The 25,410-nt window shown below is 40.7% G+C and overlaps 1 protein-coding gene across 16 annotated transcripts in view; it reads right to left on the reverse strand.

Annotated features, from left to right (window-relative positions):
• NRXN1 (neurexin 1) overlaps positions 1 to 25,410 on the reverse strand; it is a 1,243,173-nt gene that overhangs the window by 12,379 nt on the left and 1,205,384 nt on the right. For 9 of the 16 annotated variants that reach the window (XM_054022354.1, XM_054022350.1, XM_054022348.1 and 6 more), the window contains one exon: positions 14,994 to 15,081. In XM_054022354.1, the coding sequence (XP_053878329.1) occupies positions 14,994 to 15,081 (88 nt within the window). The remainder of the gene's footprint in view (positions 1 to 14,993; positions 15,082 to 25,410) is intronic. The other 7 variants (XM_054022355.1, XM_054022352.1, XM_054022353.1 and 4 more) reach the window with 1 other exon arrangement.

Below are 25,410 nucleotides of genomic sequence, written 5' to 3' on the forward strand. Positions count from 1 at the left end.
GGATCCAGCCTTGACACACGGAAATAAAGCACTCATTTCTATGACCAGTGGACTCCAAAATATTGGATCAAACAAGGGATCAAGAGAAATCTTGGAAGCTTATGTCTTATTTTTGTTGACTACCCACCCTGGAGTTTGGGTTAGTGTCATTTCTGGAAGAAATGTTTACTAATTGTTTAATGGCTGCTATTTGAAGCAGCTTTGAATGTCAAAATAAGTCTGGGGGAGATGGATTAGTGTGTGCAAGATATTGATTATGTGGTGTTTAGCATTACATTTAGCATACTATACATATTAGAGATGTCTGAAATATTTCACACTGAAATACTTTTAATCAAAAATAGCCTTTTTTTAAACTAGAACTTTCCATAAAACCAAACTGTTTTTTAAATTGTAATTTAATTTTGTTTTTTGATGGAAACTTTGAATGAAAATTAGCCTGTTGCTTTTACTTTTTTATCTTTTATGTTGCAGTCTTCACATTTCATCTTCACTCTCTGTCACTGAAAACTAATTCCCCTCTTTTTATTTGTATGGTCCATCATAACTCTTTTTCCTTTGTGTTTTTGTTCTCTTTCCAAACCTCTCTCTCTCCTGCTCCATTTTTTTTTATTTTCTGTCATGAAATCACTCTTCTTTCCTGTGTTCAGTTGTCAATCCTTTCTTTCTTTGCGTTTGTTCCCTCATCAGTCATCATATCATTCTTTCTTTTCTACATTCAGTCATTTGTATTGGTATCTTCCCTTTTTAGTATTCTGATCAATCTTCACTTTTTGATGGGGGAGGAGCAGAGGTTGCATTGGCAATTTTGATTGATCAGCAAAGTCAAATGGTGGCTTTTATATAGTAAAATATTTTCAAATTTGGAAATTAAATTTTCCAAAATTTCTCATTTTATAAAATGATAAAAAATGAAAATGAAATAAACTCCAATAAAACTCAGTGGACATTTTTGAAACTGAAGCATCAGTGTATTTTCAAACAGTTTGAGATTCCCCCTCGAGGTCTTTTGACCAGCTCTAGTCTATATTATGGAGTCCTCAATAACGACTCTGCAATTAAGGGTGCATTCAATGTCAGAGGGGAACTCTCCAGCAAAAGATCAGTTCCTGCAGAATGGCCAGCCTGATATCTAAGTAAAGAGCACAAATTATATTACTGAATAATAAAAGAGACCAGGGTAAAATCCTAGCCCTTTTGGAAGTGAATGAGAGTTTTGCTACTGATTTCAATGAGACCAGGATTTCTCTCCATTTCTCTTTTCCTCATCCAGGGTGCAGAGAGAATAAAAACTAATCAACCTTGGAGCAGGTGTTATGCATGGAAGAACAGATCTGTAGTTGTTGTAAAGGGTGGAGAATTTGATGGTTACTTAGAGCGTAGGGTATAGAGCGACTAATGATTCTAGCTGAGGAGCTGAGCCTGATATGCTGGAACAGATAGTACTTTCCTCTTTGCAACTGTGGGTGATTCCCTGTAAATCTTGCTATCACTAGGAAGCTATTACATGTAAAGGTAAACATCTGTGCCTTAGATATTATATATAGCTTGAGTGCTAGTACTCACGTACGCACGCCCCACTCTAGATGTTTTATTATAATGTTGGAATACAGAGAAAGTATACAGTACAGACAGGAAGAAAAGGGCTCTCATACACAATTTGCAAGCACCTTATATTTGCACCCTGTCCTGAGGCAAGTATACCCTGTCGCCCTGTGGAGCGGGGAAAGAGGTGTTATAGCCCCACGGCTGAGTCCATCAGACCATCCTTAGCCTCAGGATAGTATGGTCTAGGGGCTAGAGCCAATATGGCTGTCCTTCCCCACAGGGTGGTGTGGCCTAGTGGCTTGAGTCAATATGGCTGCACTTCCTCGCAGGGCTGCACAGTTTGATGGCTACTGGGGGATGGCTGTTGGCCAGGGTAGGGGGACCCAGGCCCTCCCTACTCCACCGGGTCCCAGCCCAGGGCCCCGACAGTGGCAAGTGTATTCGCAGGGATCTAACCAAAAAAACGCTGACTTAGTTCCTGGTCTTACAACCAGATCAATGTCTAGTTCCCCTGAGCTACTTCCTACTGTGTCTTCCAGTGGCATGGTCTGTAGGTCTCCTGGGTCTCCAGGGTCTGTGGCCTGTGAAGCTCCCGATGGTTCCAATGTCCCCTGGGCGTCTGCAGGTAGCTGAGTGTCTTTCTGGACCTTGGCGGGAGCCTGCAGCATGTGTCCTCTCTCTTCAGCGGTCAGCCCTGACTGAGCTGGGCTACTCCCTTTTATACTGACACTCCAGTTGGAGCGTGCCCAGCATGGGTGAGGTGGCGTGGCTTCCTCTGTTCAAAGTACAGGGTTAACCTCTGCTTGTCCAGTGCCGGAAAAGTACACCCTATCACACAACCATAAAACAGGTAGCTATAGTTGTAAATATGGGTTCTGCATATGCTCATGTACAATTTGTGGGTGTAATTTAGTAAGGAAAACTTGGGATGCAGAGAAAGTAATGATTCTGGTTCATGTGCTGAGCTCGATGTGCTGGAGCAGAGAGCAATATCCTTCTCGGCAACTGTGAGCGAGTGCCCTGAAGTCTTCCTGTCCCTAGTAGATGTTGGCATCCATTGGCCTGATTCTTTAAGGCTTTTTTACACTGCTCTGAGAGTGTAAAGAGGCCTTAAAGTGGTACAAATGAGAATTAGATCTGGTGTTTCTTCTCATTATTTTCATTTGGTTTTCTCTCTCTCTAGCATCTGCCTTACTTTTGCTGCTTTCCGTCTATTCTAAAAAATGTTAGTGTTTCTGATGTTAAATACCAGCAGGAAGTCTACTCTCACTGCCTCCATTCTCACCTCTAATTTCTCCCTTGTCTGTTATTACTAATATCTTTGTTCACTTGGCAAGATTTTATTTTGGCGACTTTCTGGATAGTTTCCCCAAACTCTCACTGTTCTAACCCTTCCTTCTTCCAAACAGTGTCTGAAACAAAGTAAATTTATTATGAATGCTTAATGCTCTGATTCACCACTGCATTACTCCAACTTTGTGCCAGTGGAGATACCTTGGCATGGAAATTGTGCAAAGTAGTAACAATTCAGGCCCAGTACCTCAGCTATAAACTTTACAATACTAATTGACAAAGCATTCTAATTCTTGTATTAACACATCAGTCAAAGCGAAGGTAATAACAAATGGGAATGGGGAAAGGTTTCATTTCACAAACACATACATATACACATTACATGGTAATGGTAACATTGTTTCACTGCTGCTAGGAGATTGTTTGGGCCAAACAATCCAGTGCATAAGAAAATATATGCATTAGACATAGCCAATCAGCTTTAGGAGTAATATCAAAGTGTTGCTTGAGGGAAACAATATATCTGCATTAATTTTCTATGTGCTTAAGCCTCTAGTAATGCATCATTTAATTTCAAAGAAGCTGCAGCAACTCAGTAATTTAGACCTAACAAACTAAACACTCTATAGTTTGATTCAAGGGAACAGAATCTTACAATTATTTTAAAAGACCAGTCCTACAAATAGAAAACATAATTTCATAGAATCATAGAATCATAGAATATCAGGGTTGGAAGGCACCTCAGGAGGTCATCTAGTCCAACCCCCTGCTCGAAGCAGGACCAATTCCCAACTAAATCATCCCAGCCAGGGCTTTGTCAAGCCGGGTCTTAAAAACCTCCAAGGAAGGAGACTCCACCACCTCCCTAGGTAATGCATTCCAGTGTTTCACCACCCTCCTAGTGAAATAGTGTTTCCTAATATCCAACTTAGACCTCCCCCACTGCAACTTGAAACCATTGCTCCTTGTTCTGTCATCTGCCACCACTGAGAACAGCCGAGCTCCATCATCTTTAGAACCCCCCTTCAGGTAGTTGAAGGCTGCTATCAAATCCCCCCTCATTCTTCTCTTCTGCAGACTAAACAATCCCAGTTCCCTCAGCCTCTCCTCATAAGTCATGTGCTCCAGACCCCTAATCATTTTTGTTGCCCTCCGCTGGACTCTTTCCAATTTTTCCACATCCTTCTTGTGGTGTGGGGCCCAAAACTGGACACAGTATTCCAGATGAGGCCTCACCAAGGTTGAATAAAGGGGAACGATCACGTTCCTCGATCTACTGGCAGTGCCCCTACTTATACAGCCCAAAATGCCATTAGCCTTCTTCGCAACAAGAGCACACTGTTGACTCATATCCAGCTTCTCGTCCACTGTGACCCCTAGGTCCTTTTCTGCAGAACCTAGCCATTCGGTCCCTAGTCTGTAGCTGTGCATGGGATTCTTCCATCCTAAGTGCAGGACTCTGCACTTGTCCTTGTTGAACCTCATCAGGTTTCTTTTGGCCCAATCCTCTAATTTGTCTAGGTCCATCTGTATCCGATCCCTACCCTCTAGTGTATCTACCACGCCTCCTAGTTTAGTGTCATATGCAAACTTGCTGAGAGTGCAGTCCACACCATCCTCCAGATCATTAATAAAGATATTAAACAAAACCGGCCCCAGGCCTCAGGACCTTGAGGCACTCCACTTGAAACAGGGCTGCCAACTAGATATGGAGCCATTGATCACTACCTGTTGAGCCCGACGATCTAGCCAGCTTTCTATCCGCCTTACAGTCCATTCATCCAGCCCATACTTCTTTAACTTGCTGGCAAGAATACTGTGGGAGACCGTATCAAAAGCTTTGCTAAAGTCAAGGAATAACACATCCAGTGCTTTCCCCTCATCCACAGACCCAGTTATCTCATCATAGAAGGCAATTAGGTTAGTCACGCACGACTTCCCCTTGGTGAATCCATGCTGACTGTTCCTGATCACTTTCCTCTCCTCTAAGTGTTTCATAATTGATTCCCTGAGGACCTGCTCCATGATTTTTCCAGGGACTGAGGTGAGGCTGACTGGCCTGTAGTTCCCCAGATCCTCCTTCTTCCCTTTTTTAAAGATGAGCACTACATTAGCTTTTTTCCAGTCATCCGGGACCTCCCCCGATCGCCATGAGTTTTCAAAAATAATGGCCAATGGCTCTGCAATCTCATCCGCCAACTCCTTTAGCACCCTCAGATGCAGTGCATCCGGCCCCATGGACTTGTGCACGTCCAGTTTTTCTAAATAGTCCCGAACCACTTCTTTCTCCACAGACGGCTGGTCACCTTCTCCCCATACTGTGCTGCCCAGTGCATCAGTCTGGGAGCTGACCTTGTTCGTGAAGACAGAGGCAAAAAAAGCATTGAGTACATTAGCTTTTTCCACATCCTCGGTCACTAGGTTGCCTCCCTCATTCAGTAAGGGGCCCACACTTTCCTTGACTTTCTTCTTGCTGCTAACATACCTGAAAAAACCCTTCTTGTTACTTTTAACATCTCTTGCTAGCTGCAACTCCAAGTGTGATTTGGCCTTCCTGATTTCACTCCTGCATGCCTGAGCAATATTTTTATACTCCTCCCTGGTCATTTGTCCAATCTTCCACTTCTTGTAAGCTTCTTTTTTGCATTTAAGATCAGAAAGGATTTCACTGTTTAGCCAAGCTGGTCGCCTGCCATATTTACTATTCTTTCTACACATCGGGATGGTTTGTTCCTGCAACCACAATAAGGATTCTTTAAAATACAGCCAGCTCTCCTGGACCCCTTTGCCCTTCATGTTATTCTCCCAGGGGATCCTGCCCATCTGTTCCCTGAGGGAGTCAAAGTCTGCTTTTCTGAAGTCCAGGGTCCGTATTCTGCTGCTCTCCTTTCTTCCTTGTGTCAGGATCCTGAACTCGACCATCTCATGGTCACTGCCTCCCAGGTTCCCGTCCACTTTTGCTTTCCCTACTAATTCTTCCCTGTTTGTGAGCAGCAGGTCAAGAAAAGCTCTGCCCCTAGTTGGTTCCTCCAGCACCTGCACCAGGAAATTGTCCCCTACACTTTCCAAAAACTTCCCGGATTGTCTGTGCACCGCTGTATTCCTCTCCCAGCAGATATCAGGGTGATTAAAGTCTCCCATGAGAACCAGCGCCTGCGATCTAGCAACTTCTGCTAGTTGCCAGAAGAAAGCCTCGTCCACCGCATCCTCCTGGTCTGGTGGTCTATAGCAGACTCCAACCACGATATCACCCTTGTTGCTCACACTTCTCAACTTTGAGGGAAACAATTTCTAGCTTTTGTTTGACTTCTAATAAGGGCCAGATCTTGCAGTCCTTACGCAGAGACTGACCTAATTTCCATGGGAGTCAATTGGACCCATTCCACTGATTGTTATGAGATTGGATCAGATTCATAGACCATACTTAAGCAAACTCCTTTCCCTCCCCCCCCCACCCTTTATTTAATCAGACAAAACTTCACTGAATCAAAGGAAGGTTTATCTGTGCCAAGACTAGGGATTTGACCCACACTGACTTCTAGTTTTACACAACATCTGAGATAATTACAGACCTAGAAGATCATTTCATAGTCATATCAGTGTATTTAGCATTTATGAAAAGTACTGGAAGACTGAATTTCTCTGTTTATCTGCAGATTCATGTAGTGGCATGGACAATGGCAATGCATGCTTCCTTACGCTCCCCTGCCAATGTGCCTCCTTCCTGACCTGGAAGGATCACCCTACTTTTTCAGGAGTGAAAGTATAGATCATTCTTCACTGGAGGTCACTGACCTGTTGCTGAGATGGCCAACAAAGATGCCAGAGAGTGGACAAGTTTTCATGTCCCAATAATGGGGAAAATTAATTGGATAGAGACCTCTCACTCAGTCACAAATGTGCTATTACAAACAAAGGTAAATAAGATAAAAACAGAAAGACAGATTGATAGAGAGATGGATTCTACATAATTAACCAACTATGAAGCACTTCAAAGCCTGTCCAATGCTATATATCTAAAATATGTTAGCAAAACACATCCAGATAAGGCAGAAATGAAATTAAATAAAAATAAGTACCAATTATCCTCTTTCTTAGAAATAAATCCTGTAGATTTTAATTCTAGATGACACGTGGATTGTAAACACAAGTAATTCCTACTGTCCTATTCCATGAATGATGAATGCATCTGACTCTGAATGCTATGAAGATACAGGTACATTCATTTACTGGTTAATAATAAAGAATTGCAAAAGGTTTTTAATGACACAATCCCTACTCTCATATTTTAGTTGTACATGCACTGTACATTGTGATACAAATCATTTTATTACCTGATGCAAAGCAAAATTGCTTCCTCTAAGAGACCATGGTCATGTATCCACAGGCAGGTGGTAGTGAGCATTTGCTTTAAGATCGATGCTGTGCTTCACTCAATAATTGCTGTGCTTTGCGTCAGACTTGTTTCTCTTTCTCTCAAGATAACAATTCTATCTTTATGGCTCAAAGCTCTCTGCCTCATATACTTTAAATGAATTAAGTTGCTCTCTGCCTTTTTGTTTTATTGTTGTTTCTCTACATTTTAAGGGTAATATTAGTAAAGAATTCTGGATGTCTTTCTGTAGCATCTCCTTCCTCTTGTTCTTTCCTTTTTCTTTTTCTGTTTCAAATGTATGAATTTTAATTCTTTTTATTTAAAATCCCCACCCCCTCAACAACTGTTAGGATGAGGAGGACGGCAGAGCAGCTGCCTATGGGCTGATGTCAGTGTTTTCTGAGAAAGGGGTGATGTTTCCTAGAGGAAGCATAGAAACGATACATCTTCCAGAAAATGGGTATTACATATCAACCCCTTAATGGATTTTGAGCCAAATCTTCTTCCCAGTACATTGCCCAAGTAACAGGACTGGGGGCAGAAACCCTCCTCCCTGCTGGTTACAGAATGACAGCCCTACCACATCCTCAAGGCTGGAATATGCTCCCAGACTCTAACACAGTTAGTGCCTACCTCATCTAACTCCCATGGAGTTGGTTTCATATTATGCAGGCAAGGTGAGGGCTTCTAAAATCACTCCTGCTCCTAAAGAACATGAGGAATCATATTCATTTGCTATGTGTAGGACCTTTTATCTCATGAGCCCTGATTCAGGAAAGCACTAAAGAACATAATTAAGTTCCATTGAAGTAAGTCAATGGGACTTAAACACATGATTTCAGCTGCTTATGTGATTTCCAGGAACGGGGCTATAGAGTGGGAAGCATGATTTGGTCCTTTATCTGAATTAAGGGCTCTATCCATATTCCAATCAAGATATCCTAGATAACAGCACAATCTATAACAGCTCTGACTTTGAATTCCCTCACACCTGAGTCACAGAAGTATGTTATTTTCCATGGTTTTAAAGAAGAAATATAGCCTTCTTTCTTGGTAGGGCAAGAATTAACTCCTTCAGCAGCATTGTCTAATGTGTCCATTTGTGCTGATTCACTGTTTATAATATGGCTGATTTGTACAAACTACCATAAAGACAGAATAAAGCTTTTGTCTAATTTGCAGAGAATTTATGGGAAATGGTATAAATTACTTGGGTTGTAAACACTTCTGGACAGGGACCATCTTTTTGGTGTATGTGTGTGTCCCATTTGCTGGAGTCCCATGTAGGTGAGGTGAATACCAACCCCAATCCTCCCTCGCCTCCTGCCCCAGTGGAGCTGCCCACGCAAAGCAAAATACTCAGGCTGTGCTACAGGTGCGTATGCATGTGTGCTTATTACAGTGAACACATTTAATAAGCTTGGTTCAATAGTAACTTAGTGATCTTTTTTTTAAAATATTGGCAACCCACAAAAAATGCAATATAATTTGATTGGAGCATGAATGCTCTTAAATGTCTTGAGCCATAAAGATCATGAGTCATAATTTCCCTGCAGTGAGCCTGATTCTGATCTCACTCAAACCCGGTGTTACTTAAACTGGAGTGAGCAGAATTTGACCCAAAATATGTAACACTCTGAAAAATGACTAGCTAGGATTTTAACTTTAGGGAGTTTTAAAATCAGGCTCAGACTGAACTGTGTCTTGTTTTTAGGATTCTGCTTTCTTCTTTTCACGGAAATGTGCATTGCTTCTTTTCTCGGACTTCATTTCTTCTGTGTAGCAAAATGGATGACTTTCCCTCAATATATGAATGCACCTCTTTGGCTTTTGGATGATGTACTTGAGTGGGGATGCCAGGCATAGGGATATGGATTCCCCCCCCCCTTTTTTTTTTGGTAACTGTACATAAATACTCCAATAATGACAGCAGATTTTTACAAGATTTGCACCAATATCCTCCTCACATCTTAAACTACCCCTAATTAGTGATTATGTCAATCACATCATCATGTCTTACTAACTGTTTATTAGTGCACAGCAACTCAACAATTAGTGATAGGAAATGAAAAACAAAACATGTTTAGAGATGAACTCAGGCTGTTCAGAGTCAGGATTTAGGTTCTGTTTATTAGAGAAAGAGGGATCAAGTGAAGTCTGGAACTGGATCCACAACTCAAAATTTGTTGGTATTCAGATTGGGGTTATGGTTTTTAATCCATCTCTTATGCTATTTAACTGACCTGCAGGGGAAATGTAGGCAGGTAGGAAGTAACGAATGTGCACTGCATACCACACACACTATTCTGCCTCCAAGACAAAGACATTACCATGAGAACTACCTGGATACACTGAAATAAGCTGGTAGACCAGCTGTTAATAGTAGTGCTTCCACTTTTGATGTTTGACAATCCACTGCCTCCATATCCTTCACTACTGGGTCTACTTCCTGCAAGGTTCTGAACACTCCAGCCAAGATGTATGAAAGTAAGCACACACTTATGTAATTTGCTAGATTGGGGCCAGAGTGCTCAGCACCTTGCAGGATTGAGTCCCTAGTGTCTCTCTCCACATGTTGGATCCTCACATGATAACATGTAAATCACTAATCCTATTCCTCTGTCTGAACAAGGAATCAGTGTTGAAAAGGGGCCCTAAAAACTAGCTGATGATGGCTTCCCACAGCTCCCATTGGCCAGGAATGGTGAACCGTGGCCACTAGGAGCTGTGGGGGGCCATGCCTGTGGACGGACAATGTAAATAAAATGTTTCGCAGCCCGCCAGTGGATTAGCCTGATGGGCCACGTGCCAAAGGTTGCCGACCCCTGAGCTAGACTGTTCTCAGAGGTGGCAGAAGACAGAACAAGGCGCAATGGTCTAAAGTTGCAGTGGGGGAGGTCTAGGTTGGATATTAGGAAAAACTATTTCACTAGGAGGGTGGTGAAGCACTGGAATGGGTTCCCTAGGGAGGTGGTGGAATCTCCATCTTTAGAAGTTTTTAAAGCCTGGCTTGAAAAAGCCCTGGCTGGGATGATTTAGTTAGGGTTGGGCCTGCTTTGAGCAGGGGGTTGGACTAGATGACCTCCTGAGGTCTCTTCCAACCCTAATCTTCTATGATTCTATAATTCTAATACAAAGAAGTTTTCACTTGGAAATATGACCCCGCCAATGCTCCCACTCCTGTATATTCTGGTTGCAGTCGTTAAAACAGCCAAGTGACACCTTTACCAATCCCATTTGTGATGAGGCTTTGAAGTGTTGAGGATCAATTCTAATATAAGCATTGTTATCTGCAGGTAGCTTAAAAATTGTTACAGCATGTCCACACACTTGCACCAGCTGACACTCTTTTTTCCAAGACACCCAGTGACACATATCAATGGGCCTAATTTAGAATTGAGCCCAATATTTTTAACTCTGCTCATCTGATCCAATACCTCGAATAGCTAAAGTGGCTTTGCTTTTATTTGACCCATTTTGGACACATATTCACCTCTTTACATTTTTTTGTGTGTGTAAAAGCTTCAGTAGCTGCACACTAAATTCCAGCCCATTATAATTGGATCAAATGAGCTGTGTGGCGCTATTCCTAATTGAAACTCTATAGAAAGCTGTGGTCTGCACAGGGCCTGGGAGAAGGTAGAACAAAGCCTTTAATGTGCAAAGTGGAGATTTGCTAGCCATCACTTCACAGCTCATCAGGTGGAATTAGCAGACTATTCTGGGCCTTCTTTTTTGGACTGGTTTCTAGGAAACAAAATTTTTCACAACTTGCATACAAAACAAAATTATGAAGTGTTTTATGCTTTATTACTTCATTTATTGGATGAAGCAGCCAGGGAAATTTAGAGGATATTATTATTATTATTATTATTTGGGGTAAGTAATGATTGCAGAGGGGAAGGGGGTGAGAATATATTGTAGAAAACATAACATGTTGCCTTTCCTTGCTAAACATAATGCAAATAAAATATGTTCACTAAGTTTTGCATGCTAATAAATTTGTTATGACTTCATCCAATTATGGCACATTTAGCAGTTTGTACACCACAGTGAAATCTGCAATTATAATTTTTGTGACTTTGTGTTCTAGACATGTTTATGGGATTGCAGTTTAGCAGCTCCTAATCTGTGCTACATTTTTATATCCCATATGAAATTTGTTGCAAGTCACATACCCACATTTATTATTTAGAAGACAGGTTCACAGAAAGGAAAGCTGATGGTGATACACCAGAGCTAGCTAGCAGTCCTGAACTCTGCAACACATTTCTCTCAGGAGATGAAGCCCCAGTTTTAAAATAAATCTAGTTAATCAATAATTTAACTCAATCAATATGTTTATAATAACCATCAGCTGTATGTAGAGCAGGCTGTCACCATTTCCTTTTCATTTATAGAAGATTTTGTAATCCAATTTGTAGACCTTAGCATTAAAGAGGGTTTTTTGTTGTTGTTGTTGTTTTTTGGATGGATCTCTCCTAGTTCTAGAAAGACCATGCTGTTACAGCATTTATTCAATGAGCGTTTAAAAAAAGACGTGTGCATGAGTGGAACTAAGAGCTTTGGCTTAAACTAGGGAAATTACGAGCAAACATTATGTAAACATCCTCATATGGCTCGATCAGTACACTTCAGCTGAGTGTGGTCCCTGTCCATTGTCACAGCATCCCTGATGTGCAAGCTCCATGTCCTCTTGGGAGTTCCAATTATGCCACATTGTCTCCCCTCTCTCCGTTACGCTAATGTGGGTCCTTCCCTGGCTGAATGGATGTCAGAGAGCCAGAGAAGAAATTTAATGGGATCTCAGCCCACAAGCGTCTGAAAATGATGCCAGGAGATAAGAACATATTATCCTGAAACACACACCCTCCGCTTCACAAAAGCAGATACTAGAAAAGATGAGCAGAGCAGCAATGAACCTCTCTGTGAAGCAACCCCAGTATCTACAGTCATTTGAGGGGAGAGACCTCAACCATGCCAGCTCCAGAGGGCAGGAGGAACCCATTTAAAAATATTGCCAACCCCAAGCTTTCAAAAATCAAGAATCAGCCCTCTCCCAAATCATGAGATTGACTTAAAAATCAGAAATTTTCTAGTAATAATAGTAATATGGGAGTTCTTTTCTTTGCCTTCTGGTTTCTGAGCCTTTAGGCTGCACTTGCTACTGTTTTCAAGCTTTTCAAGGGCAGAACACTTTTTGATTAAATGAAATCTCATGCAATCTCCTTTTGTTTCCCCAGCCACTGGGGCTTTAAGACAATCACCAAATATCACAAGACTCATGATAAGATCATAAAAGCACTGCATTTCCCTCCCACAAGTCCTAGGCAGTCTACACTGGGGGCCAGACTGCAAGACTCCTATTCACACTGAATAGTACTCTGTTCCACAGATAGTAGTCTCATTGAAATCAGTGAGGCTCATAGAATAAGGTGCTATTCAGGGTAGGTAAGGCCATTACAATCTGCCTGAAAGGGAGCTGTGCTGGGGAGTTACTGCTGCTTAGGCCTACAGAAACTCCTTTGGCCCATGCTGCCCTAAAAGGGGACAGGACCAGGCCAACAGCTGAATGGAGAGAGGAAGATGGGCAACTCTTTGAGGAATTGCAGAGTATGGAGGGGAACTCATGTATGGATGTGGATAATATTATCTATCATGCATAAAACAGTCAAGATAATGGGCATTTTGGAGAACATGATTTCTAGCATTGCACTAATCCAGAAATATTTTTAAAGCACTCGCAATTGAGAATGCAACAAATGAAAAAGTGAAACTGTTCTTAAACAAACAGAAAATTAATAGCATTGTTTGATGATGATTGATCAGAAGAAATAGAAAAGCTGATGGACATAAAGCTATCAGCAAGACTGTGTACAAACACCAATATTTGTATTCACTTCTGGGCCATAATTAGGATAGAAATGATAACTTGTCGCAAAGCTTTATTTCACTCATGCCTCCCCTACCCGCACCAGCTAAATGAGTATGCAAGGCTCCAGGCCCAGTAAGATTTGTGAGATCTGCAGCCTTGTGCCCCCGGATTAAAATAGCCTCAGAAACGTTTCTGTCTGATCTGTCAGTGACTGATGGTAAAATTTCAGCTGTAGGACTGAGACACTGTACATACATTTTCACTGCTATTGTTTCCTTCAAGGGGGGCAGGCAAGTGTTTTAACACTAGATCACAGACGTAGAGTGGCCACCCAGGCTTGAATTTGCTAATGGGACAGCACTGCCTGATTGCATAGACCTAATTTAGCAGCTGGTCAGGGATGAGCTAAGAGCCACAAAAGAGAGGAATGTTATATAGTGTTGATCCATGATGGGCAAATGACAGAGTTCCTATCCTCAAGAATTTGAAAATAAGAAGGAAATACCAGAATAAATCGTGGAAATTTATTTTCACTCTGAAGTGTACAGAAACTCTAGCCTCAGTGCCTGTGTGTCCTGCCCATGATTTATAGCACCTTTGCAAGTAAAATGGTGTTCTGAAAAGAGCAGGAATTTTCAAGCTGATGCATTAGTCATTTGGAAAGTACTAGTACTTTAGCCTTGGCATTTCATCTCTCTCGCCATAGACTGGTGTTCCTTAACATAAAGCAGAATCCTTTGAAGGAACAGGAACTGTGACCCAGGGTGTCTTACCCCTCTTTAAACCTTAGCAGACCAACCTGTCACATACAAGTTCTTTAATGACCTAGTCTGTCATTCCATAGGGTACATCTTCCCACTGACTACCCAGGAAGGAGGTGACTACAACAACCACAATCACTAGGACAGGCACAGGCTACAACCTCATTCACCTTTACTGAAACTTACCTTGAATGAGAGCATGTGGCTCTATATGACTTCAATGGGAAATGCACATCTATGTCTGAGGCCAAAGCTGCCCTCTCTTTTTTGACCAGACATAAAAATCTCTTAGGGTGAAGAAAAATAATCATTGTGTTTCCTATCTAGTTGCTCTTAATGCACCAAAGATGAAGTGCCCCTTTTTGTTATTCACCTTAATATACAAGCCATTGTTCAAGTTTCCTCTGTTTACACTTAGACTGCATACAGTCGTCACATAACATTTTACCCATTTTACTTCAGATAACTAAACTATGTTACTGCAAGTACTGAGATATTACCAAGTCATCTAAGATGACTGACAAGTTAAATGGAACCAATACACAGTCCTAGTTAATAATAAGAGCTGTGACAAATACTGAACAATCAGGTATCCATTCAAAAGAGATGATAAAAGAACAATTCACACCCACCACATTCAAGGAAAAAGTTCACATTACTTCAATATGACAGCTGGATTATTTTTAAGGTTATGAGCTATAATATTCCTTTTAAAAACCAATTTATTGAGGAGTTTGTTTCTTTCAAAATTGTGGTAAATGTTTTTCCTTTTGGAGACAGAATATATCATTTAATCCCATTTTATATATATATATATATATATATATATGTACGTGTGTGAATATTTATATATATATATATGTTCACACAGTTACACACGAGCACTGGAGGGCACTGTTGAATCCTTACCACATTGTAAGGGTGTTCAGCTCAGGAGTACCAACAACTTGCTCCCATCAGCTAGCTTTGCAAATTGTCTCCTTGCCAACAGAGAGGATTGGCTATATTATAAGTATATAAGTGAAGGCACGTCATCCAATCTCTACCCACTGCTTAAGAAAAGATTTGCCAGTTCAGATTCTTTTTGTGACTACAGCATGCAAATATGAAATAAAAGAAAGGAATAAAGAAGTTGACTAACCTAACCCACCTGAGCTCGGCTCACAGGGATCAATATCCTCGTCATCACTGGGACATTCGGCCGAGGCCACCAGGATGTCATCTGTGGTCTGCAAAGAAAATAAAGTCAAGTAGATTCATTTAAACTGAGCCAGCGTATGCTCAGATGATCATTAGCATATCTGCCATCACTCAGATTTATGTAAAGTCCTAAATGCCTGAGCATTTCAGACTTAAAATTTTATGATACAAAGATGCTCTCCATTTGTATTATAATGAGGCTCTACTTTTCTATACATTCATGTCATTTTTCAAAGGATGGTGTCAGATACCAAAAGCAGGCAATTGAAAATTTCATGAAAATTCTCTTCAGCCATTTTGTTCTAACAAGAATGAGAATATAGAGGGACAAAGTACTTGCATTTAGATGTTATTCTCTTCTCTCTATATCCAATATATAAGCTATGAATATATACAGAAAAAGCTGGCGGCATAAATCCTAGCCAAAACAGAGCATATTAAATTTATTGTAATTGCAGACACCATCAGAGGTGGTGTCTGGTGGTGAATATTTTTTTTTGCAATAATTATACTTGCATTCTTAAGAGTAGCTACAGCACCATATCAACTGCTACAGAATATTTACAACTTCTCAGGAAAAAGACCTGAGTGTCATTTATCATAGAATCATAGAATATCAGGGTTGGAAGGGACCTCAGGAGGTCATCTGGTACAACCCCTTGATCAAAGCAGGACCTAACCGCCAACTAAATCATCCCAGCCAGGGCTTCATCAAGCCTGACCTTAAAAACCTCTAAGGAAGAAGATTCCACCACCTCCCTAGGTAACCCATTCCAGTGCTTCACCACCCTCCTAGTGAAAAAGTTTTTCCTAATATCCAACCTAAAGCTCCCCCACTGCAACTTGAGACCATTACTCCTTGTTCTGTCATCTGGTACCACTGAGAACAGTCTAGATCCATCCTCTTTGGAACCCCCTTTCAGGTAGTTGAAAGCAGCTATCAATTCCCCCCTTGTTCTTCTCTTCTGCAGATTTGTAGACAGCTGCCTGAAAACATATGCTCGATGTATAGTCGTGGTCAAAAAAGCAAACAAAATGATCAGATGTATGAAGAATGGGTTAGAAAATAACACTGATCATATTAGAATCTCTTATGTAAAAGGGAATACTGTATCTAGTTCTATATAGATAACTATATTTCAGAAAGGATAGAACAGAAACAGAATGGTTCCAGATATGGGTTACCAAAATTATTAGAGGCATTAAAGATTTCCATAGGAAAAGACTGAATAGAGGGGAACTATTTAATTTGCAGAGGAGACAAATAAGAGGGCACATGATAGAGGTGTACAAAATAGTGAGTGGTGCATTGAAGAGAAATTGGGCACTCCTATTTAGCTTCTTATAGTACAACAACAAGAGGGCATTCAATTAAACTGAAAGCCAACAATTTTAAAACTGATAAAGAGAAATACTTCTTTATATAATGTACAATTTCAGTGTACAGATCTTAGTTGGATTAAGAAACTAATAGATAGTTATAAACCTGATGAGAACATCCACAGTTACATTAGAAATAGAAGAACTAGATAAGTGGTATCTACTTAAGTCAAACACTGAGGGCAGAGGTAGGCAACCTATGGCATGCGTGCCGAAGGCAGCACACGAGCTGACTTTCAGTGGCACTCACACTGCCCGGGTCCTGGCCACCGGTCCGGGGGGCTCTGCATTTTAATTTAATTTTAAATGAAGCTTCTTAAACATTTTTAAAACCTTATTTACTTTACATACAACAATAGTTTAGTTATATATTATAGACTTATAGAAAGAGACCTTCTAAAAACGTTAAAATGTATTACTGGCATGCAAAACCTTAAATTAGAGTGAATAAATGAAGATTCGGCACACCACTTTTGAAAGGTTGCTGACCCCTGACTTAGGGTATGCTTATATTGCAATTAAAAACCCACAATGGACCCTTGCAAGCTGACTCAGGCTTCGGCTTGTAGGACTGTTTAATTATGGTGTAGACATTTGGGCTCAAGCAGGACACTAGGGTCTAGGACTCTGTGAGGTGGGAGTGTCCCAGAGGTCAGGCTGCAGCCCAAGCCCAAACATTTACACTGCAATTAAACAGCCCCTTAGCTCAAGCCCTGCGAGCCCGAGTCAGCTGGCACCGGTGAGCTGCGGGTGTCTAATTGCAGTGTAGACATACCATTAGTGATGTTGTTAATAAAGAACTTTCTCTATCATCAAGTTATTCCATAATTGTCCATTTCAAGGTTACTTTTACATTCCCATGAAACATTTGGTACTGGCTACAGTTGGAGATATGATACACTGGTACATGGACCTCAGGCTGCAGCTGGAATATAGTCATTTCTATGGTCCTATATGGTACTTACCCAAACTGTGAGATGCAGAATATATTCATCAGTGTGGAATCTTACATTTAAGCACTTTTTGCAATGAATAAAGTGAGGAAATCTGTTCCATGTTCAGCTTTTAAACCTATGAGGAATATCACTTTGATGTAACACTTTTATTTCTCTACAGATGTTTAGCAATGTTGTTTATTATTCTTCCAGTTGAAGTTTTACAGCAAAGAATGTTTATTATAATAGGCTTATTCTTTGATGTGCCTCACAAATATTAAGGAACATGTGCTTACAACACTCTTATGAGGTAGGGAAGTGCTATTATCCCCATTTTACAGGTGGAGGACTGAGGCACAGGGAGATTAAGTGACTGACCCAAAGTCACACAAGAAGTCTATGGAAGACATCATAGTCCAGTGCCTAAACCACAGAATCATCCTTCCTCAGGTAAAACCACATTGTCAATCTATGAGATTGGCAAAGAGACTGGGAGATATAGGAAGAGAGAGAGACAAAAAACATGTAGTCTTTTTTTCTATACCACATAGACAAAATTGGAACTGTAGGTACCTACAAATATCCTAATACATTCCCAGGAGGGGGAAAAAACATTTACTGAGACAATTTAAGGCTGCACATTAATACCTCCCTCCATTTTTGAAAAATGGCCTAAGAAGACTCTGCAGTTGAAAACCAACCAACCTTAAAAACATGGAAATAAAAAGTTAAGCTCCTGCTTTAAGAAACAAATAAAACTGAAAAACCATGGAAAATCAGCCTGAGTCAATCAAATACTCTTAGCTACGTCCACATAGTCTCATCTTTACATCTTTCCTCCTACTTGTAACACTGAAGACATTCTCTTTGTGCAGTCTGCAGATGCCCAATCAAAAAGTTACGTCTGTGGTATAACACTTTGTCACCACTCTAACCTTTGCTCTTTCTAGCTAAGACCCATAAGTTGCATGCCTAAGAAGTTTCTATTATTATTTTGATGCAAAACTAACATTTGTACAAGTAGTGGGACATGGAATATTAATGCGTAGCAGAAAATGAGATTCTCTGCTATTCCATTGGTGTAATCAGGAATTGTTAAAGAATGTCTTTCGGCATGGACTACGCATTTCTGTAAAGAAGGTCATAATCTGAGCAACCCCTGTATGACTCATATGAAAGTGTGTGATGGATGGATAAAATTGTCTCTGGTTGTTCTGAGAGGAGGGCTGCAAGGGCAGAATTAAATGCTCTTAGGTGACCTTAACTCTGCTTTTCAATGCAGTTTGCAATGCACTTGAAATTATCAGAAAGAATTCTAAACTGTCAATGGGATTTTATTCCTTCTGCATCTGAAAGAATGAGGATTTTTTTCTGCATGTTTACTTACAAGGGATAAAAGTGGTTTTCTAATGTAGCTGGAACCTTATATATGAAGGGAGAACTACTGAGTGTATTTAATAGAGATCTATGAAAATTCCAGCTCTTGGTCACTTAAGGAGCATTAATGAGCAGAAAGAGGTGTTCTTGATTCTATTGTATGTAAATAAATGAATGCTCGGTTTTCTTTTAAAAAATTGTGATACAACATGCAAACCATCATATATGCCAAGAAAGGTCTCACTACAACTGCTGAATATTCAAGTAAATTATATGTGTAAAACTGATTTTGTAACAATGCAGGTTTAAAAGCACTCAGTCATATAGCAGGATTGGACTGAAGGTGGAAGGGGCAAGATGATGTAAGAATTGTTTTCTTCCATGAAAAACACTTCCAAAATATTTGCAGTTTAAATATCAATTAACTATGTGTCACAAAAACAAACAAACAAAGTAAAACCAAAAACCCAACATTGTTTACAAAGAGAGGACAAGGAAAGAGTGAAAGCTAAGTGGAGTGGCATTGATCAAAGTTAGCAATGAATGCTATTGAAGTGCTGAAGTCATTTTTATAATGGATTAAACATTAGCTCTAATTATATCAAATATGAAAAATATATATAAAAATAAAATATTATGAGCTAAATACTAGTCCTTTCTCCAACAAACTTCCCATTTACTTCAATACTTCAATTACTGCCTAGATCAGGGGTAGACAACCTATGGCACACGTGCCGAAGGTGGCAAATGAGCTGATTTTCAGTGGCACTCACACTGCCCGGGTCCTGGCAACTGACCCTGGGTCCGGGGGGCTCTACATTTTAATTTAATTTTAAATAAAGCTTCTTAAACATTTTTAAAACCTTATTTGCTTTATATACAACAATAGTTTAGTTATATATTATAGACTTATAGAAAGAAACCTTCTAAAAATGTTAAAATGTATTATTGGCACGCGAAACCTTAAATTACAGTGAATAAATGAAGACTTGGCACACCACTTCTGAAAGGTTGCCGACCCCTAGCCTAGATAAAGGCAGTAGGATTTAGCTCTAGAGTTCTAAGACTGCTAAGAGGTCGGTCCAGATAAATAATATCAAGAAGAGTAAAAGGTCAACATTAAACTTACAGTAAATTGCCTTTTTCTGGTGATTTTTAATGTGACAAAGAGAGTTCAAATATATTAATATTCCAAAATGAATTGCACTTCTTGTTACCACCCATGATAAACATTACCAATTTACAGGACACCTGCACCAAGCATTTTCATTAAACAAGGATTTTAAAATCAGAGCAAAATCCACCCCTATTTGCAGTGAGTGTCTAACAGGATAACATAAAAGCTGGTGTCATCATAATATGAAATCGGATTAGAATGTCTCTTGGGTGAATTGTTCAATTCATTTTAACAATGATAATCTAGTTGTAAGAGATTTTTGTTTTTAAATGGCGGATGTACATCCTGAAAGGCCAACCCTGATTTCATTAGTTTTTTCTTTTCTTTGTGCATTACCATATTTTTAGGAGAGTTCAACTTAAATGATTGTGCAATGTTTAAGACAGAGTTTATTTTGTGATGTCCGGCTATATAAAAAGTTGGACATTTGTGACATTTAACAAAAAAAAAGATGGTCAGAAAAGTTCATAATTATCAGACCTATATAAAAATTGGCAAAAATCACACATTGTAAAGGCTGGAAGTTGAGGAATAACTCCACATTTAGGCTCTGACCCTTACTTACTCACAAGAGTAGTCTCTCTGAAGTCTACATGATTACCTACATGAGTAAGGGCTGCTTGCAATAATAAAGGTTAGAGGATTTGGCTCTTAGTCATCACAGTGGAAATACAAAATGTCACCCAGCTGCAATCTTGCTTGGGGAAGGGAATGGTGATTGTTTCAAAGGAAGCTGCTGGCCAGTCTTTCCAGCTCAAATAATTATGGCTTACTTGTGGCATTAGATACAATAACAGACTTTACAGCAGTGGATAAATATCAAACAGTCTCATGGGCTCTGGCCATTGGATGCTGATGATATGAGACTCTTTTCTGATAATACTTGGCTAACACTAGATTGCAGAAAACAACTGGGGATGAAATAAGAATATGAAGTTGTGTATATAGTGAACAGGGGGCAGCAAACAGGGGAGTTTGAGAGGGAGTTTGTAGGAGTAAGAAAGACTAAAAGCAGCATGGTTTGGAAAGACTGTGTCACCAATGCCAACACTGCTCCTGACTCCTCCACCTGCCCCTGTGTCCAGACTGAAAACCTGACCATGGATGCCCTACCCAGGTCCTGGTGTGGATATGCGGAGACTGTGGCCTGCATTACCCCATCATGGAAAGCAACGCTGGGGGGACCATCCAGTGTGAGAGATGCCTACTGTAGGATTTTTCAGGAGGTAGGTAGGAGAGCTACAGGAGGAGGTGGCTACGCTGAGGAGCATCCGTGCACAGGCAGGGACAGTTCTATGTATTTTGCCGCCCCAAGCACGGCAGTCAGGCGGCTTTCGGCGGCATATCTGAGGGAGGTCCACTGGTAACGCGGATTTGGCGGCATGCCTGCGGGAGGTCCACTTGTAATGCGAATTCAGCGGCATGCCTGTGGAAGGTCCACTGGTAATGCGGATTCGGTGGCATGCCTGCGGGAGGTCCGCCGGTCCCACGCCTTCGGTGTATCCACCACCGAATTGCCGCCGAAGCCGCAGGACCAGCGGACCTCCCACAGGCATGCTGCCAAAGGCAGCCTGACTGCCGCCCTCATGGCGACTGGCAGGCCGCCCCCCGTGGCTTGCCATCCCAGGCACGCACTTGGTGCGCTGGTGCCTGGAGCCACCCCATGCACAGGAAGAGTTAATTGAAAACATGCATATGGAGACCTTAAAGTTTGAGGACAAAATCCAGCTGGAGAGTAATGCAGTAGCACCACTGGGGGAGGGGGAAGCTGCTCCTTCACAGGGAGGAACTTGGATGCTGCTTACTTCTGGCAGCAGGCAGTGCTCCATCCCTGCTCCCAAAACACGGTCCATAGAGACAAAAAAATGGCATGCTGCCCTGGCAATTAGGGATCAGGAATATCCTCCAAAAGTGGTGGAGGAGAAGCCATGTGCCCCCAAAGCTGGGATGATCACCACTACCACTCCCAAGAGAAACAAAGGGTGGCGGTCAGTGACTGCCTTCTAAGGGGGACAGAGGCATCCATCTGCAGGCCTGACCTGGCATCCCAGGAAGTGTGCTGACTGCCAGGGACCTGTATACAAGACATTATGGTATGGAAAGATTGCTGAAGATCATCCAGCCCTCTGATTACTACCACATTTTTCTCATCTATGTGGGCACTAATATGGCAAAGCATGACCCTGAGCAGATCAAAAGTGACTATAGGGTTCTGGAAGTGAGGGTGAAGGAGTTGGGGGCCTTATGGACTAGTTCAGGGATGGCATTCCATGCTTAGCATAGAGGATAGCATGAAAGAAAGCATGGAGACAATTGTGGAAAAGTGGACTAATGGGTGGTTTCGGATGGTGTTACTGGATGGGCAGAGGGTGTGGGGACAGGATCAAAATGGTAACGGACAAGGACAGATAATTGGGTAGGCGAAGAGATGCTACAGGAATAGCCAGAAAGGTAAAAAAGAGCATTAGGAACATTCAGTGCTCTGAAGACCAAAGGAGAACCGGATTTTGGGAAGGACAGATGACTGACAGTATCAAAAGTGCTGAGTAGGAGGTGAATAAAGTAGAGCCCAGAGATTCAGTTAGGAAGAGGTTGTTAGAGATCTTGGAGAGAATAAGTGCAATGGAGTGCTGAGAACAGAAGCCGTATTCGAGGATGGAACTAGAGGAACTTGAGGAATTATCCTGGGAGGTTCTCTGGCCTGTGTTATACAGGAGGTAAGTAAGACTAGATGATCACAATGGTACCTTCTGGACTTGGAATCTATGTAATAATGCTTACAGATGGCATGCCATTGAAGCTGGTTGAGGGGTTGGAAAAGAGGATGTAAGGTATAAAGATTCTTTATAATATGAGGTATATCAGGCAGGAACTCAGTGACTATAGACAAAGGACCATGGGAAAACATAATTTCAGATGTAGGACTGGGGATTAAACCTCTTCTAATTGTATGTGTCTCCTTTTCCCTAGTTCTTTGTTATCAGATCTGTTCACACTATCACATCATTTTTTTCCCTGGGAAGGCATATTAAAATACTTTTGCATCAGCCCAATGAAAATTATCATAGTTACAACTGATTTTTAGACATGGAGGGCTGCTTTGACTTAACAAGAAAAAAGTATAGACCAAGAACTGAGATATAAATAACAGATTGAGAAAACCCACAGATAGATGCTGCTGTTGTCTTAATTAGCTATTGCAAATACAGATTTTTCCCCAAACAGTTCATGTAATATTTACAGAAGAAATAATTGTTCAATGCTTATTGTGCTTTTTTTCTTTTCTTTACTGTTTGGACACATTACACTTCTAAGAAGTAAACTACTTTACTGAAAATTAATATATCAGATATATTTTTATTTTTTTAAAATGTGGAATAAAATAAGTCAAACCAATGGCTGGCAGAAACAGAGTATGAAAAATCAGGAAAGAGTTCATGTGGAAAAAAATCAAATTTCATTTTTGGGACTGGATTAACAGATCAATTTTCTACCCAAGACTGTGTAATTTAAATTTAATTTACTATGTATGCAGCTGAACTCTATGACTGGCTGTTGAAACAGTTGTGAAAAGAAACTCAAATATGTTACATTAATCAATCCTATTCCTCAATTAGCTTCTCCCTGGTGTTTATAACCTTCCACACAGTCTGCTGAGAAAGACATAGCAGTGATCTAGCAGTAATATCAGCCCTAGATGACATCCCATTTGGAAAGGGTTCTCTAAATTTGTATTTAACCTGGAATAGGTCAAACAAGTACATCTGTATCAATTTAAACTAGTCTACCCCATATGAAAGCTGAACCTCAAGAGAGCTATCTTGATGCTTAATTTTTGTAATTGTTTTTTTTTTATTTAGCAAGAAGCCTAAGTTCCAGATGTATTTCCTTTCTTTGTGTTTTTAATAAAATTTACCTTTTTTAAGAACAGGGTTGGATTTTTGTGTCCCTAGGAGGTTTGTGCATATGTTGTTTAATTAGCTGGTGACAACAGCTGATTTCCTTTGTTTTGTTTTTCAGTTCTTCCCCGGTGTGTGTGTGTGTGTGTGTGTGTGTGTGTGAGAGAGAGAGAGAGAGAAAGGAATTCCTTCCTGTGGGGTACCCTCAAGCCCTAAGTGCGCCTTTCTTTGTTCTCAAAAGGTTTTTTTTTTTTGCATTTGGGTGGTGGCAGCATCTACCCATCTAAGGTCAGAGAGAAGCTGTAACCTTAGGAGTTTAATACAAGCCCAGAGTGACCAGTATTAATTTTTAGAATCCTTGAGGGGCCCCCACCTTCTGCACTCGAAGTGCTACTGTGGGGAATTAGCCCTGACATGGTGGCAGTGCAGTGGGGTCATTCTGAACCAGAAGCACAAACCTCAGGATTTTAAAAGGACACATTTTTCCTTTTAGCAGCCTGCAAAGCCAGGGAGTTTTCTTTTCTTTTCTTTTCTTTTCTTTTCTTTGGTGCCTGAGATTGAACAGGCACAGAAAGAGTCCAGCGTGCCAAGCCAGGGAGTCCAACAAGCAGACCTCATAATCTTCAAGAGGATTGCTTAAGCAATTTAAAATTTCTCAGTACAAAATAATAAATGATAAATGTTGATGGGATAAAGAAATCTGCATCTGGGGATGAACAACCTATGGATTCTATCATCCTAAACAAGCATATTGGCCTTTGGCCACACTTACTTGTAGTTAGAAAGATAAAAAAAAAACAAAAAACTTTGCATGTCCCTTTTGCAGCTATTTTTATGAATGCCATGATCAGAGAGAGACACACAATTAGGTAATGAAAGAAACACAGTCAGTGGGGGGGGGGGGGGGGGGACGACAAATGGTTGGTATTTCACAGATAATAGACAGTACTCCATCATGGAATCTGTTACAATATAGAATACTGAACACTAGTTCGCTCCCACCATGTAAATGGAGGTTTTGTTTTGTGGATATCTAAGCATAATATATGTCATTGTTTACCTATAGTGGAGTGGAGCAGTACTAATATAATACTCTTCCAGAGGGGAATATGGTAGCAAAGATGGCAGATGGACCCCCGTCTCTTGGGTCAGAATAACTAAGCTAGTCACAGGAAGGTGAACATTGTACCACTCTTTGTATCATTCCCCCTGCATAGGGAGGGAAGACAGGCAGTATTACCAGGGACAAACCATTTTAAATACTTCTATGGGCTGAAATAATGTGCTGAATCTTTCTATCTAATTGCTTTCCTCCCCCAAGCATCACAACTCAATTTCGGGGTTACAAAGGGAGTCTGTACTGCATCAACAGTCAAAAGGAAGTTGAAGCTGACATGCCAATAACTCTTAGAAATGTGAACTCTTAAAATACTGAGCAGTATCAAACCCACCATTAAAAATAAACATTCAATGTAACAGCCCATTGTTCCAGTGTGCTTTGAATTTCTGGTATTTATAATGCAACTAATCCAAATCTCAAAGTCAAGGACTGGTGCAAGTATTTGGAAAAACACTTATCAATAACAATGG

Source organism: Malaclemys terrapin, chromosome 3 (genome assembly GCF_027887155.1).
Source record: "Malaclemys terrapin pileata isolate rMalTer1 chromosome 3, rMalTer1.hap1, whole genome shotgun sequence".
Taxonomy (NCBI): domain Eukaryota; kingdom Metazoa; phylum Chordata; order Testudines; family Emydidae; genus Malaclemys; species Malaclemys terrapin.